At 37.4% G+C, this 16,179-nt stretch overlaps 5 protein-coding genes across 7 annotated transcripts; 2 read left to right on the top strand and 3 right to left on the bottom strand.

Annotated features, from left to right (window-relative positions):
* The first annotated feature begins 149 nt into the window (after positions 1 to 149).
* LOC149736601 (uncharacterized) lies at positions 150 to 3,192 on the top strand. Of its 3 annotated transcripts, none has more exons than XM_089877363.1 (4): positions 150 to 673; positions 934 to 977; positions 1,047 to 1,260; positions 2,300 to 3,192. In XM_089877363.1, the coding sequence occupies exons 1-4, from the start codon at positions 606 to 608 to the stop codon at positions 2,343 to 2,345; spliced, it is 372 nt and encodes a 123-aa protein (XP_089733489.1). In that variant the 5' UTR covers positions 150 to 605; the 3' UTR covers positions 2,346 to 3,192. The 3 variants fall into 3 exon arrangements, with proteins under 3 accessions (XP_089733489.1, XP_089733488.1, XP_089733490.1); XM_089877362.1 differs by having other exon boundaries at positions 151 to 673; positions 1,331 to 3,192; XM_089877364.1 differs by having other exon boundaries at positions 155 to 673; positions 1,620 to 3,192.
* Positions 3,193 to 3,427: 235 nt separating this feature from the next.
* LOC149736600 (peptidase inhibitor 16-like) lies at positions 3,428 to 4,860 on the bottom strand. Its single transcript, XM_089877348.1, has one exon. The coding sequence runs from the start codon at positions 4,330 to 4,332 to the stop codon at positions 3,562 to 3,564; it is 771 nt and encodes a 256-aa protein (XP_089733474.1). The 5' UTR covers positions 4,333 to 4,860; the 3' UTR covers positions 3,428 to 3,561.
* Positions 4,861 to 6,097: 1,237 nt separating this feature from the next.
* LOC149736599 (peptidase inhibitor 16-like) lies at positions 6,098 to 6,568 on the bottom strand. Its single transcript, XM_089877080.1, has one exon. The coding sequence runs from the start codon at positions 6,566 to 6,568 to the stop codon at positions 6,098 to 6,100; it is 471 nt and encodes a 156-aa protein (XP_089733206.1).
* A 977-nt stretch (positions 6,569 to 7,545) lies between these two features.
* Positions 7,546 to 10,890, top strand: LOC149736598 (uncharacterized). Its single transcript, XM_089877267.1, has one exon. It carries the CDS (start codon positions 7,927 to 7,929, stop codon positions 10,888 to 10,890), a length of 2,964 nt encoding a protein of 987 aa, XP_089733393.1. The 5' UTR covers positions 7,546 to 7,926.
* Positions 10,724 to 15,993, bottom strand: LOC149736597 (coagulation factor XIII B chain-like). Its single transcript, XM_089877304.1, has 11 exons — positions 15,785 to 15,993; positions 15,438 to 15,626; positions 14,749 to 14,934; positions 14,222 to 14,410; positions 13,853 to 14,038; positions 13,223 to 13,399; positions 12,720 to 12,891; positions 12,532 to 12,664; positions 11,950 to 12,121; positions 11,442 to 11,546; positions 10,724 to 11,090 (listed from the first exon to the last, which is right to left on the bottom strand). The coding sequence occupies exons 1-11, from the start codon at positions 15,846 to 15,848 to the stop codon at positions 10,981 to 10,983; spliced, it is 1,683 nt and encodes a 560-aa protein (XP_089733430.1). The 5' UTR covers positions 15,849 to 15,993; the 3' UTR covers positions 10,724 to 10,980.
* Positions 15,994 to 16,179: the final 186 nt, after the last annotated feature.

The following is a 16,179-nucleotide window of genomic DNA, read 5'->3' as shown; positions in this document are numbered from 1 at the left end:
GTACGAAACGGCATTTACAATCGGAGCTGTTCAGATCAACGTCAATCCGTTTTTGGTTAAGTGCTTAAAGTTTATATGACACGGTTAAACAACTTTGTCTAAAAATTATTGGTATACCTATATTAAACACAAATATAATGTATTTAGTTGATGTATTACCTGCATTAATTAAAAATTTGCAAATAAGTAGCTGTGTTAAAAAATTGTAAGAGATTTTCGCTGCAACGAAGTGTGATGTCATCGTGGGTCAAACTCATAGATATCATATATATGGTCAAACTCGAGTGAGAAAGCTACTATGGAAAAAGACTGTGTTTAGATGCGAGGAGACACTGTTTCAAAGATGCCGAACCGTTGCGTTGTTAAGGGTGTTCAACTAGCTACAAAGAAAAAAGGAAAATACATAAATTTCCGAAAAGCCGAATAGCAAAGCAGTAAGTGAAGTTTGTGCAATGTACAAGGGTGGATTACTGGATTTCAAGCAACCCTCCAAGAACAGTGTTATATGTGGTATAAATTTTAAACCCGACTGTTATTGGAAAAAGTTTGGATCTACCACTGAGATACTGTAAGAGTCTGCTATACCTACAGTAAAGTAAAAAAAGATGCACCTGTTACACCACAAAAAAGAAAGCGGACATCTGCTGCATTTGCCAAACGGTCAAGACAAAGAGTAAGTTTTGAGATGTTTTGTATATATGAAATAAAAAAATGAGTGTTTGATTAAGTTTTTGGTTGAAATATTGGGCTGCAGTTTAACATCTAATGCAGTCATAGCCGAATCTTTAAATGAAAATGTTTCGGAGGTGTTTATTTAGCTAGCAAATAAATGATGTTGTAATATTCATTTTTGGGCTAGACTTCATTTGTTTTTAAGGAAACACTAAATGATCTGAAAGACAATTGTATTCAAACTGAAACTGTACAATACAGCAAGCAAACACAAACAAGCCAACGCAGAGGAAAACTTGATAAAAGTAAAAGAGAATTCATAGACATAATCTTTAGGCTACGTAATTAAATCAGCATTGTTATTAAAATTTTAGATACACAAACCAACTTGGAAAGAGCATCTGTTGCGTGTCAGTGTGACTTGCTTTGTGCATCGCCGCTGCAAATACTTGTAAGCGATACAGAAATTGTTAAATGTTCACCCGTCACAACCAGAAAACATAGAAGTTGTGAATTGGAAGATTCTCACCTCCTAAAAGTACTTCTCATACTTCATTTGATAATCCCAAGTTCAAAGAGAGATGAAAGGTAAATTTTAGAAAAGATACAAGTCATATCGTGAATTGTATATTTTCAAATATTCATACTGCTTGTTTAGATTCATCCATGACCTTTGTGAAATTAAGTACATTGTTTCACAATTACAACTTTTTATGTTGTTTTCAACCTGTTCTGCTTGTCGAAGAAAGTCTTCATAGTAGATAAAGCTGTTGAAAGCATGATTGTTGCTTGGCAACAGTTGTGTATACAATTTTATATGGCCAAGTCTGGGTTTTACCCTAAATATTTCATTGGGAAACTTCTGCTTTAATTTTGTTTTCTGGTTCTTCTCCAACAAACGTTGTAGAATTGTTTCAACACTGCATAATCAAATGTGTTTTCCCCAGGTAAAGTTAAATTTTTAATGAAAAAAATACATAGTATCTGGCTATGGATGTTCAGAACTTACATAAGACACCAACGAACCACATTGCACCCTTGGGTCATGCAAGTGTGGAAAAATAGTCAACAACAGCAATTGCAAAAGTTAAAAACAACACAGAAACTTTAGTTGTTGGTGGTGATGGAATATGTGACAACCTAGAACACATTGCACACTGCTAAATATGGTTCTTATGTATTAATGGACTTAAACAACAACAATATTTGTTCAACTAGTTAAGGTATATGTATGATTTACAAACATACACTACACTCTAGTTATTTTTATCTGTGTTGCCTTCACAAAAATGAGATAAAAGCAGTAGTTAGGAAAATGAGGTAAAAGGCAGTATCTAGCTGAATGGGTTAAGATGGGCTGTTTTGAAACTAAAAGATGAGCACATAAAGGACAGGTAGAACTTTTTCATTCATGTGCACATGGTGTGTTGGAATACTCAAAGCGAAAATGGCTCAGCAGCCTACCCGCAGTGATGGTAAACTATGCTACAGCATATCATTTCCAGGGAGCAAAGAAGGTCGCTACGTACTGCGAAAAGTAATGACTACAAAAATTTGTGGGATTGTGCCTTCATAGTCTATATTGTTAATTTGTTATCCTAAACATTCAAATTTTAAATATTTCCAGAATACATACAAGAACTGTACACCAAATAGGTTTAATACATGGATGATGGTTCTTGCTGCTCACCAATACTTTCTTGTCCACCACCTTTAACCTCTAATTACCTTAACCTGACAAGGAATGTGTTTCCTCCACATCTTTATCTAGGTCAGAAATTAATTATAAGAATAAATCAAAAATTTGGATCAGATTTTAGCCCGCCTTAATTTGTTAAAGGCGGTTGTATACAATATGTGTCATCAGACAGATGTGTAAAACCGGCGGTATACATTACGTCTATCAGGGCCTACTATACTCTATTGTAGTAGGTCACGAGCCGAAATATCTTTGTGTCGCGGGTGATACACGCCTGTATACAGCTTTTGGACTGCGCAGAAAAACATAGGTCACCTACTCGGCGGTGACTAACCAATAAATAAATATAGTGGGTTGGGGAAAGATGAAATATCTCTTTATTTTCTGGTTCCATTTGGTAGTAAACAAAGAACATTCAAAGAATTATAAAACCGTATCCACACGACTCCCATAGACCGTGTTTATTTTTTTTAAAACACGATCAGGGTATTTGGATATTATGGGCTAAAAGTGTCCCGTCTTTTCCACCCTACTACTCGTCCGGCGCCGTGACGTAGTGGTTAGCGCGCCTGCCTGTAACCATTAGGTAATGGGTTCAAGGCTCGTCGCTGCTACCATTGTGGGCGTATGTGTCCTTGGGCAAGACACTTAACGACAATTGCTCCAACCCAGTGGTCACTAATGGGTTGTCCAAATTATCAGCCGTACATAAAAAAAATGAAAAAATTCCCAAAAAAATAATCACCCACAAAGTAACATATACATGGTAACTCGTAAGCTGGCACGAGGTGTTAAACCCGTGTGATAACGACTGTCGTTTTCCGGCCACGCGAGGATAAAGTAAGTTACATCATTCATTCATACTACATGTACGACATTGTACTGGAATCTAATCAAAATGTATATTTCATGTTTTATATATAATTTTCGATTGAAACTTGCTTACGCGAAAACAAGAGTGTGTGTTTTTCGTACATTTAGTATATAGGTTTATGTTTACAACGCGTTTATCGTAACAAAACATATATAATATATATATATATAAGTACAAAAATGTGTAAGTAAAACAATAGTTTATTTCTATACGTTGTTATTTTTAAAACCGGGCACATTTTAAAATTGTTTCACTGCAATTACTATAACAAATCGATACAAGTTTTAATACATAAGTGCGGAGAGTGTAATGCATATTATACAGTTGTATACAACATAGCAAAAACAGTAGCAGTGAGTATAAAACTCGTGAGTCCTTTAAGCGTGTTCGAATCAGCAGAGAGTGAACACAAGCCATTTTTGCAGCCATAGCCTTTTGGACAAGCAGAACAAGGGCTCCCACTTATATAAGGGTGTTTACCTTTGATGTTACCTCCTGGTCCGTAGTTACACACGACAATTTGAGCAGTGGACCAAACTTTACTACCGACGGTGACATTTGAACAGGTCGTTACCCCACATCCTACAGCATAACTCTCTGCCCACGCTGTCTGTGTATAATGCCCGCATACCCTACTGCATGCTTTTGAACTGTAGGTGTAGACCTTCTTTTCATTGTCCCAACCGGTGATTGCATCTTCCAACACTTTAGTCGCACTCCATTCGTTTGAACGGAGATATAGATTTTCTCCAACCCAAGTAAAATTGCTGGTTCGTCTACCCGAGCTATGGGCGTAAGTGCACCTTCTTGAATAATCTTGGGCCATTTTTCCTAGCTCAGGATCCCAGACCATTTCTAGCATGTTACTCGCAGATGGAACTACAATTCTTCGATATTCATTATGTTTGTCAACAGCCACTTTAATTTCACTGGCTGTGAGCACAGTGCCTGTGACGACACTTCTTTTTTGCTTATGCCCACCTTCAAATTCAGCTTTAAACTGCTCGGGAATATCTTTTACCGTTTTTAAACCTATACCTTGTTTCAGTGCCAGTAAGAAGTAAAATCCGACGAAAACCAAATTCATGACAAATGTGTTATTGACTTAACAGTTTTTATAGTTTAACCTGTATAAACTATATAACTTACAGATAAATACACATATTATTCAGTTACAGCGAGAAAATCTTCAGTTTGACTTATACACACTGGTTTCGTTACTGATGGTAATAAGACGGGTTTGCACATTCTATATGTAATGTTTCTACTACCTCGTACGTATATATCCTATATTATACGTATCTTTTCACTACCACTTACCAAACATCCTATACGTATTATTCTTGCACCACCACAGGTAAACTGCAAGCTAACAAAACAAAACCTGAGTTGTCTAAACAACCCTACAAATTACGTTGCAAATTATTACAAAAAGTTAACCTCTCTATGACTAACAATGTATTACGTTTCCAATAATACGTTCCTCATTTGACGTCATAATACGCTGTCCAGGAAGCTGACGTAATGCTGCATCTCTTTTGGTATATTTGTTTTTATTTACAATAAACAGCTTACCATCATATACTTCGAAAGACTGCTATTGTACAGGCATATTGATAAATAAAAAGTCTAGCGCTATAAGCATCTACAGGGCTCATATAGTCTCCACCAAAGGGAACTTCTGTATAACGCGTCTGCACGAACTGCACCATTAAATATAAAAACAGTCTAAATTCGTGTATTTTGTCTGTATACAAAGCAAAAACGTTTTGTTTCAACATTACGTTTTATCGATTTCTTTCAGGCTGTACTAAAAAATCAATTGAGCTGTGGGAATGTCATAACATGGACTCTTAATCTTTAAAATAGTTTATTGCGTCATTTGGCGTGATGTACTCGGAACAGCATATACGTTACTGCTAAAATCATAGACTCCTTATAAGATATCTTAAGGGGTATGTATGGCTAAAACAAATCTTTCATTGAAATAGGCAAATATCAAGGACATTAACGCTAGGCCTCTCGGGGTTTAATATATATACGTCGCTGGCGTGGTACTGGACAATCTTGGTTTAACTATGGTTAAAGGCTTAAATATGTTTATGTACTCTTTAGTAGTATATAACTGACAGGGTATATGTGGCTTAGGTTTCTTCATTCTCGCCGATTCGGTAACTTCAACTGTTAACAGAAACATTTGATTTTCTTGTTTATCGCTATCGTCAAGTACACATTTTTGGATATATTTTCTGCGCTTTTAGCAAGCACAGGGTCCCAAATCATTTCCAGCATGTTGCTTGAAGTGGTTTTCTCATTCCATTTGGCAGTAAACAAAATATATTCAATGAATTATAAAAAAAACGTCTTCTCACGACTCCCATAAACCGTTGTTATATCTGTTTAAAACACGACCAGGGTATTCGGATTTTACGTGCTAAAGGTGTCCCATCTTCCTTCACCCTACACTATATTTCGTTCGTTCACTAGCTAAATGTGAACTTAGCGCTTTCCGCGAATAGGCACACGAAGCCTACTACTGTTTATACACGCTGACAACTTTAACAGTTCGAACTAAATGGTTAAAGAAACAGCAGAATGAGGGTAAAACACCAGATTCTGCAGCGGAAACGAACATTTGTTTTATTTTAGTTGCAACAACCGCAACAGTCTTAATGCCATTTGATTTTAAAATCACTTCTCTTTTTACATTGCAATATTTTATTCTGCATATAAACAACATAAAACTCGTAGCAACTGTAACCAACTTGAGTAATAGCACAAGTACGATGAATTTGTGTTACACACAAAACATTGTTTTTACAAACACGTTCGTTTTGCTCAAGAATTTTTACTTATTTGACACATAACCGATTGCTGCATGTCACAGTACCATACGGGCAATTTGAGCAGCTCGAACCGCTTTGATAAGGTCTAGCGCGGTTCACATTTCCACCAGGTCCGTAGTTGCAGATAACAAGTTGCGCAGTTTTCCAAATATCTTTAGAACCCACTCTTACATTCCGACAGTTTGCCACACCACACCCAAGAGCATGCGAATCAGCCCATACCATTTGTGTATAATGTCCACACTGCTCCCCACTTGAGCATCGGTTTATTTGATAGTTGTAGTTATCGGATTCGCTTTGCCAAGATCCAATTGCGTTATCAAGAGCCTTCGATCTTGTATCAAAGTACGATTGAAGGTACATGTTTTCCCCCACGTACCAAAAACTTCCAATATTTCTACGATTTTTGCTATGTTTATACACACAATTATTAGCATAGTTTTGAGCGAATTTACCAAGCGAGCTGTTCCAACTCATTTTCAGCATGTTGTTTGCACGTGGGATAACATTGGCCCGGTTAAAGTTATGTGCGTCGACCGCATGATTTGCATCAAAAATGTTCAACGGGGGTTGATAACGGCTCGTGCATTGCTGCCAATAATTAGACTCAGTGTCACTAAAACAATAAACACTACGTAAATATTTTGGTGCATCTTAAAATTTCATTCACGTATGCTTACACCCTGAAAAGTTAAAATTTTAACCGCCAGCAACGAAAAGATTTAAACAAAACGGAATTATTGGTCCTGCCTGTTCAATCAGAGTTCGTTCATACAGTGATAGGTTATTTTAAGGTTGTAAGCAATACTTTATTGAGAAAAGGTTTGGCACATAGTTTAAGAAGAAATGTACAGCTTCCTTAACTGGTAAAATGGCTAGACTTCCTATAACACCAGCACAACTTTATGCGGAGTGTTATTCTCATTAATAGTTGATCATAATATAGATTGCTATAACCACGCTTTAATTTGAAAGACAAAGTTGTTTATGTATAGTATATATCAATAAACAACCATCTTTTGTAGCTGTCATGTACGGTATCATCTAATATGCACTAAAATTTATGTACATGCTTTCTGCTAATTAAACACAGTACCAAACTTTGTGAGTGATTGTTTTTGTATGTTTTATAAGTGATGGCTGTAATTTGCATAAATAAATTGAACATCAAAAGCTTGCACAAAGTATAAACACTTTACTGATTTCTATGTTCTTTGGGAACACCCTTGTCTTGTTATCAAGTATTTCCATTTTGGTGATTCTCTTCGTTTTGTGAATTCGTTGCATCTGCTATATTCCCATTCGAAAAGATTACAATCAGTAAATATTCAGAATTTAGAGTCTTTGGACCATTTACGCAGGTGTATATATAAATAGCGTTAAAACCATTTAGTTAGTGGTATATGATATGAATATATAGTGGTGGGAGGGGGTAAAATGGGACACCTTTAGCACATAATATTCCAACACTTAGATGATTTAAACAATTAACTACGGTCTATTGGAGTCGTGAAGATACGATTTTATAAATCTTTAAATATTAATATTGGCGTTGAAAACGAATATTCACACGTACATTGTTTACTGTTGCATAGTTTCTTTTATACACTTTATTTTATATGATACCTTTACACACACAATTGTTGTCAGAGTAATAAAACACTATAGACAAGTCCATGGAAAAGCAGTCGAGCGTGGCTTGCTATTGGTTCCTCTTTATAAACCGTCTCTCTGCTTGTAGGCCTATATTGTCATAATGGCAGCGTATGTTGTTGACGTATATTTTGATTAGTACTGATTACTACAACATAAATTATATTTTTGATTATGTGTAGATGAATGAGTCGGATTTAGCAGGTGATTTACGAGCTATCTGTGATGAAAAAGGTAGGGAAACCGATTCTGCAAAGGCGGCTCAGATATTTCACCAACTTGGCTTAATATACGGCTCGCGAACAGCGAATGGGCAGAACTTTATATACTCAGTTGCGCTTTTGAACTCAGCACTTAATCGTAAGCCGGAAAATGTGTCTGAAATACATTACGACCTTCAACAAGTTTGCAGCCGTGTTTTGCGCGAATCTAACTCTATTATTCAAGATGAAGACTTAACCGCAGTGTCTAGAAATCTTCTTATACAACATGTTAAACCAATGAGGTTATGGGCCAAGCGGGCAGTGGAGAAAATGCCGGCAAATATACCATGGGAGGCCAGCGGAGCTGGACTGCGGGATCGTGAAACTGAGAAAGTTGCTGCTGTGAGAAAACTGCAGGACGAAGTGACAGCACAGTACCAAGATTTGATGAATACAATATCAGACCACTGCATTCGGATTTTAGGTGCACCGCCGTGCAAGTTTAGTCATGTAGGAATGGGTTCATTGGCTAGGAAAGAAATCACCCCGTACTCTGATTTTGAAAACATTATCGTGCTCGAGGATGGAGTGGAGAAATCTAACGATTACACAGCCATGCAAGAGTATTTTAGGTGGTATTCTGTTATATTTCTAGTGATTTTGATAAATCTGGGTGAAACTATACTTCGATGTGTGTCTGTCCCCTGCCTGTCAGATAAAAACGGTCGAAGTTGGTTTTACGATATTCAACCTCGAGGTATTTGCTTTGATAGCTTCGAAACTCACGCTAGTAAGACACCATTTGGAAAACAAAGAGCAACCGAGTCCAACCCTTGGACAACTGAGTTGATTAAGCCAGTCACTGAAATGCTGCGTTACATGGAGACGGAGGAGGATTTGAAAAACGGGTACAACCTTGCCGACTTGTTAACAAAAACGTGTTTTGTTGCTGGAGACATTGAAGTGTACCGCTGTTTTGAAGCAAAGGCTAAAGAAAAGATGGCGCAGCTAAACTTTGGACTTTCCCATCCAAGGCAAGTAAAGAAACTGAAAGAAAATATTAAAAACTGGGAGCTGATTCAAAACATGATCGACGCCACAGTATCAACGGGTTTGTTTAATGTCAAACAAGTGATTTATCGCAGCGTAACGATACTTATTCCTTTGTTGGGTCGAGTATTTGCTGCACGGTCGAACAGTTGCTTTGATATCATTGAAGAACTGTTGACAAACTCAGTGATCAGTTTCGAACAAGCTAACGAGCTTCTGTACGCCGTCGCAGTTGCGTGCGAAGTTCGGATTAAAACGTATCTTCATCTAGGCGGCCAGGAAGATTTTATAAGCACAACACGACCAATGGAGAAAGAGGTTAAAAACGGTGTATTCACACCTTACACGCATGATGCTAATGAGCCTTTAGATGTGATGACAGCGCTTGGAACAAGAAGCGTTTACGACTTTTTCCGGATTGCTAGTTCGTTTTATTTGTGGCTAAACCAAGAAGATAAAGAAGATGCGCAAATTAAGATTATTATTCCGAAGACAAGTACGAAAGAAGTACCCATCCATCAAAAGATTAACATAATGTTCATCCTTCATCTTTTCGAACATTTGCTTGTGGAATGGGAAGCATGGAAAGAAACCGGTCAAAAGGATGGTTACTATGGGTTTATCATGCAAATTGCCGGTCGAACCAAATTCTTGCAAGGCCAGTATAAGGAAGCCATAGATATATTTCAAACTGTGATTAACAGCGCTATAGGGGTGAAGGATTGGCAGTTAGTACCTTTTGACTTCATGCACCTGTGCTTGTCGGATCAAGCGGCTTCTTATCAGAAGCTGGGAGACTTAAATAAGGCCCTACTACTTTATAACAAAGCGGATAACATGCTGGCTAATTGCAATTTGGATTTTAACATTCCAGGTCGGCAGGATGAAAAGGTCTTTATGCATAATCACTATAAAGTGCCTTTATTGAGAAACAACAACTTGTTGCTAAAGGGGGAGTGCCTCATGCAAATGCGAAGGTTTAGCGAGGCGAAGACTATATTTTCAGCTTTGCTAAATGACCGCAATGTCAAGAGCAAAGTTGTATTGAAGAAACGGGTTCTTCTGGGTTACAAAGATTGTTTGTTAATGCGAGGTGAACATCAAGAGCTTGTGCAGTACGATGTAGCAAATCTTATAGAACTACAAAATACGATAGAACCTGATCCCGTGGCGGTAGCAGACTGTCACGCTCAAATTGGCTTTACGTGTCATAAGCTAGGGCGCAACGAAGAAGCATTGGAGCATTATCTTCTTGAGTATTCTCTGATCGAAGATAACCCAAAGAAGGCGTTTATGTGTAACCTTAATATTGTAATAACCGCCCTACATTGTGGCAGAATTTCGGACGGGCTGGCGCAGCTTCAATGTTTTATAAAAAGAAGGACGCGCCGTTTAGTTAACATGGGAGATACCGGGAATTTGCATCCTAATCCACATTGTGCTAAGTTAATAGAGAAAATGCTACAAGTGTATAAGGTGTACAAGCGCTCGGGAGAAAGAATGCTTATTGAAAGTGTTATAAGTTCCGCTCTGTTGTTTTACCAGCGCAATAGCGGTGCCCTGCTTGCAGTTACAGACACTATTCAACTTCTAGAACTGCTTTCCATTAGCCATTTGGAAGTAGAAAAGTATAATGAGGCCAAACATTGGCTAATAGAAGAAATCTGCTACAGAACCACTCGTTACCATCAAGATAAAAGCCAGAACTTAGCGCTAATGCGCAACATTTACAATCTTGGACATTGTTTGTTTATTGAGCGAGATTACGAAGAAGCATTTTATTGTTTTCGGTGCGTTAAGTCCCTAAGTACCCGGCGACATGGCCCTAAACCTGAACGCATTGTCAGCCGTTCGACATTCGGAGCGGCTGTGTGCAAACTTTTGTTGCGATAAGTACAGTCGCGAACACCTGTATATTTTAGCTTTATGATTATACATAACATTGTAGCTTTGGGGTTATATTGCAGGTAGATGTTTCGTCGGTTAAGGTTGATAATAACTTCTCATTCGGTTGATTGCTTCGGTCGGACTGAATACCGATCCAATAAACCTGGTGCAATTGCCAGAGACTCCGCATGCAAACTCTTCTAGATCTGAAACAGTGTTTTGTGTATATTATTTTATCTTTACCAATTTATTATCTTATAGTGAGGTGGGGGAGATGGGACATCTATTCATTCTATTTTCTCATCCTATTTGGTGTAGTAAACACAGAGATATAAAACCGTACCCTCACGACTTCCATAGACCGTTGTCAATGGGTCAAAGTACGATCAAATATTTGGATATTAAAAGCTAAAGGCATTCTATCTTGTCCCACCCTACTATATATACAATGCCGCCTTTTTGTAACGGATGAATATATATACAGTCGCTTAAAAGCTATTATATATTAAAGAGATGTTATGATTGCAAAACCTGACCAAATATTAAGGTTTACTTACACGATTTGTTGGTTTGGTAATTGGTTGAATTAGTTCGAAGCGTAGAGATTGTGAATATGTCAGATATGCTTGACCGAATAGAACTCAGCCCGGTCAAATAGGCATCTGCATAAAGGAAATAAAACATAAAATACGGTATTTAATGGGGGACATTGCGCTGTGTTTACGTTTTAAACGAATTCGTACATTTGCACGTGTTATAGTAGAGCGGGGGAAGATGGGACAGGTTTTCACTCTACTTTCTTGTCCCATTTGGTAGTAAACAAAAAATAACACAGCTGTATCCTCACTACTCCCATATCAAGTTGTTATTTGTTTAAAACACGATCAGGATATATTGATACCAGGTGCTAAAGCTGTACCGTCTTTCCCCACCCTACTATATGAACATGACTACATTTCTGTAAAATTCTTTTCAAAACATCAAACAATTTCAATTCAAAACATCAAACAATTTCGAGCATATATAAGTTTACAACAGCCGCAAAGTAATATTTGAAACACGAACTTCTAAACACAAGGGAGTAAGCTGGGGCAGAGGTAATGTCCGGAATGACCACGATTACTGCATTGGTGACATTGGGTCTTTCGCCTTGTGCAGCTTGTAGCTGGTAGCTCAAAACGCACTGCAGGGCAGCTAGTGCCTGTGCTGTTCCACAATTCATTTGTAAAGTAGAAAACTGGAAAGTGTAAAGAAATATATAGTGGGGTGGGGAGAAACGGGATCTTTTTAGCACATATAATATTTAAATATTATGATCGTGTTTTAAACAACTAACAAACGGTTTATGGGAGTCGTGAAGATACGGTTTTATAATTCGTTTAATGTTGTTTGTTTACTACCAAATTAAACTAGAACATGGATTGAAAAGGCGTCCCATCTTCCCCACCCTAATAACATATTTTATGTACCCATTCAAGAGTGCAGAAAAAATGAGCTTGGTTTTAGGTCATACAGGGTATTAAACCAATGTTTTTATTAACTCACAAGCTATCAAGGTACAGGACACCTTGTTAGGAGCATACTTGGGCGATCACCGTATAAAAGCATACGCATATTATACCCGTATATGCATACGTATATAATTACCGCGGTGGTGAGGCTTTCGGTCGATGCGAGTGTTCGAATGGAAGCGCTCTGTCCGTTACTACACATCCCGTCATGATTTTGAATAGCTAGTCTTGTATAACTGGGCTCCACTGTTCGCCATTGGTTCTGAAAACTAGAGGTAGTACAGTAATTAAGATATTAACGTTGTTTTTGTTTCAATGCCGTACCTTTCAAGAAATGTTCTCTGTTGAAATGACACTGGGAAATTTATCGAAGTAAAAACTCCGCCAGGACCAAACGGTCTTAAGGTATTTAGTTCAGATTCTTTTAGTGTACAACTTGTGCCTTCAACTCCGTCGTTAGAATCGAGCAAAAACACAACGTCTAAGCTGGTATCTCCTGCAGGTAAGGCATAAGGTGGGGTAAGATAAGACAAGTTTTCATTCTATTTTCTTGTTCTGTAGTGGTAAGTGAAAACATATTTACAGAATAATAAAACTGTATCCCTGCGACGCTAATAAAGCGCTATTACTGTTTAAAAACGAACAGAAGATACGGGATTTCAGTGATAACGACATTCCATCTTTCCCCACAGTACTGTACAACAGTTTGAAACACCCCGATACGGGTTGTACGCATTAGACACAAAACCAATTAAATTAGGCCTATAATCTTCTTTCAGAAATAAAGCAATCTTAAATATTTTGTAAATAAACATAAAAAAGCTCACGTTTTAAGCACTGTGGTATATTATTCCAAGACAAATTTACATGGTCACACACAACGGGAGCAGTACTGGACAGAACGTAGCCTGTTTGGCAGGTATAAACCAAAGTGGTGTTGACACCATAGTAGACTTGCTGAGGCTGATATGTTCCATGTTGAATATTTGGTGGTGTAAAACAAACTAAAATATGAAGGCATTTATTATTAACTATGAAATATAAATTGGTGTTGGCTTCCTAAGCTACTATGTTCTCTGTAGAAAAGAATGATATAGGAGGATGGAGGAAGATGAGACACGTTTAGCGCATAATATCCAAATTTTCTGGTGGTGTTTTAAATAATTAACAAATACCGGGCTATGGAAGTCGTATAAGGTTATAAAACTTATGAAACCGTGAGGATATGGTTTTTATAATTTTTTAAATTTGCTTTGTTTACTGCCAAATGAGACGAGAAAATAAAATGGAACAGTGTCCTATCTCCCCCACTCTACTATATATTGGACCGTGCTGATATGTTTTGTATTTTATATTTAAGCCAAACATTGGACTATCTTACAGTGCGTCTTATTTAACCCTGAATGCAAAAAAAAACTTTTAAATAGTGATACCATCATGGTGACATTAAAAAGTACCTGCTTCGCAAGTGGTTCCAGTAACATATGTCCATGTCCCGTCAGACTTGCAAGTATTAACACCTGGTCCTCTTACATTGTAAGCACCAGAACAAGTGTACTTTATTTCGGTGCCAACAGGATAGTATGGTAAATTTGGCGAGAAGGAACCACCGGTTCCTGTAGCTGGCGGCGGGTTTCCGCAAACTGGTATAACAAAAATGTTCATTTAGTTTATGCTACTAAAGTGATGTTTAAAAATCAACAAAATGATGTTCTTTTTGGTTTTATAATGGGCTGCGCTTCGAACATTACAAATTGACGATGTCATGTTTACTATTTCACAGTATATACGCTATCACACAGCATAATACTGTACAATCGACTTACCGCGAACACAAGTTGGTGCCGAAGCAGGAATCCAAACTGCTGAGGCGCTGCAGGTTAAAGTATCTGTCCCTTGAACAGAAAAACCTGCATCGCAACCATATTGTACCTGTGTACCTCTGCTACTGTATCCGGTTGGGTGGGAGCCAATTTGAGTTGCATTGTTCATTGGGGCCGGCGGAGGAGGGCAGCCTATGCCACATATGATTGCTTAGTTAAAAAAACAATTACATTTTTTTATTATCTTTTAGGAAACGATATTGAAGATCATTTTATTTAAATTTAACAAAAGGCGAGCATGTCATGGCTCCTCAGACACCCCTTGGCGACGCCCATGAACGGAATCAACGGCAAAATGAATATATAGATAAAATGTGTGGGAAACAGCGTTACTTTAAAAGCGTGGCTGTTGAACCAAATATAACAACGTTTCTGACGAAATTGCTTTTTTTACTGACCACCAGATCAAAATTCTAGTATTTCAATTCTAAAATAACAATTATGTGTTGCTTATGACGTCATAAACCTACCAGGAACACATTCTGGTGGTGAATTAGACCATTGAAAGTTTCCATTTTGACATGTAGTGTTAGCATTGCCTAGAACGAAACTTGTGCTGGAGCAAATATAGTTTACAGTGAGGTCTGGTTGGTATGTTTGTTGATTTGGCGACACGCTGCCTTGCCCGGACGTAACATCCGGCGGATACTGACAAACTGCAATATTTAAAGATGTTTTAATTAATTATTAATGGTTTATGTTTCCTATTATATTGTACCTAGTTTATAAATGCAACGTTTCTAAAAAAAGTGTACATTGCGTTATGCTGTACTTCAAAAGTACACAACAAAAGTATGTTAGGTAAATTCTTTGAAATTATATCTGTCTAGGCCTTTATACACGCAAGGCACAACATTATCAAAACAACGTATTTGATTGACGTAGTTATTATTGAAAATTAGTGGGCTATAAAAACATGCTCTTACACATAGTAGGATTGGGGAATATGGGACACCTTTCTATTCAATTGTTTTGTCGCATTTGTTAGTAAACAAACAACATTCAAAGAATTATAAACCGTACCCTCACGAATCTCAAAATAGACCTATGGGAATTGTTAAAACACGACTAGGATATTTGGATATTATGTGCCAAATGTGATCTCCCTCCACCCTACTATACAATAAAAGGTTTTATATAGTTAAACAACAAAACTAACCTGGTTGGCATGTAGGTGCGCTAGTTATATTCCATGATCCATTTGCTGTGCAGAAGTTGGAGACCTGTTCTGCTGGTATAAGATTGAGGCGATTTGCACAAGCGTAGTAAATAATATCCTCGGAATTGTATGTCGCCTGGTTAGGATGATATGCAACGTTCTCGGAAATTGGAGGCGTTGAGCAAACCGCTGTGAAAAAATATCCCATATTTAATAAAGCGTTATACAATTTCGATTAGGCTATCTTATAATTAGTAAAGCGCTATAAAATTTCGATTATCTTATAATTTATAATGCGTTAAAAAAACAACTCAGTTTTGTAATTTTGTTAACGTACAGTAGCCTACCTGAAAGGCTTCGAAGTTGGATTAGAAATAAATAAAATGTGCAGAAAACATTTATGAACTGCATTGTTTTACCTTAAGGCTAATGCAAACAATTATAATTCTATACTGACACTCTTTGCCGATGTTATTATTACTCTGTTTCTTGAAAATGTATATGCGAGCGCCTATAAGATGCGCAATGTACAATGTGCGTAACCGATGCAGCCCGAGACAAATGTTTTTATTTACTCGAAAGGAAACGTAATTAGATACCCAGAAATTAATGGTTTGTTGTTAAATGTCTGTGCAATGTAAAGTATTCATACGTGCGAAACGTGGAAGCCAAATATGACAACGCTCTGCAACTAATAAAAAGTGTTAAAACGTCTGAAAAATACTCAGTATATATAGAATAC

The sequence above is a fragment of the Ciona robusta genome, chromosome 4 (genome assembly GCF_009617815.1).
Source record: "Ciona robusta chromosome 4, ASM961781v2".
NCBI classification, from domain to species: Eukaryota; Metazoa; Chordata; class Ascidiacea; order Phlebobranchia; family Cionidae; genus Ciona; species Ciona robusta.
Note: the sequence above shows the minus strand (reverse complement) of the source record. Positions and strands in the feature narration are given on the sequence as shown.

What these genes read in the sequence shown, in the direction of transcription:
- LOC149736600 (XM_089877348.1), bottom strand. Translation starts at nt 4,332, where the DNA reads ATGAATTTGGTTTTCGTCGGATTTTACTTCTTACTGGCACTGAAACAA.
- LOC149736601 (XM_089877362.1), top strand. Translation starts at nt 606, where the DNA reads ATGCACCTGTTACACCACAAAAAAGAAAGCGGACATCTGCTGCATTTG. An exon ending in CCAAACGGTCAAGACAAAGA is followed by an intron (nt 674 to 933) that starts GTAAGTTTTGAG and finishes TGTACAATACAG; the next exon opens with CAAGCAAACACAAACAAGCC. An exon ending in CAGAGGAAAACTTGATAAAA is followed by an intron (nt 978 to 1,046) that starts GTAAAAGAGAAT and finishes TTAAAATTTTAG; the next exon opens with ATACACAAACCAACTTGGAA.
- LOC149736599 (XM_089877080.1), bottom strand. Translation starts at nt 6,568, where the DNA reads ATGAGTTGGAACAGCTCGCTTGGTAAATTCGCTCAAAACTATGCTAAT.
- LOC149736597 (XM_089877304.1), bottom strand. Translation starts at nt 15,848, where the DNA reads ATGCAGTTCATAAATGTTTTCTGCACATTTTATTTATTTCTAATCCAA. An exon ending in CCAACTTCGAAGCCTTTCAG is followed by an intron (nt 15,627 to 15,784) that starts GTAGGCTACTGT and finishes ATTTTTTCACAG; the next exon opens with CGGTTTGCTCAACGCCTCCA. An exon ending in CAGAGAACATTTCTTGAAAG is followed by an intron (nt 12,665 to 12,719) that starts GTACGGCATTGA and finishes TACTACCTCTAG; the next exon opens with TTTTCAGAACCAATGGCGAA.
- LOC149736598 (XM_089877267.1), top strand. Translation starts at nt 7,927, where the DNA reads ATGAATGAGTCGGATTTAGCAGGTGATTTACGAGCTATCTGTGATGAA.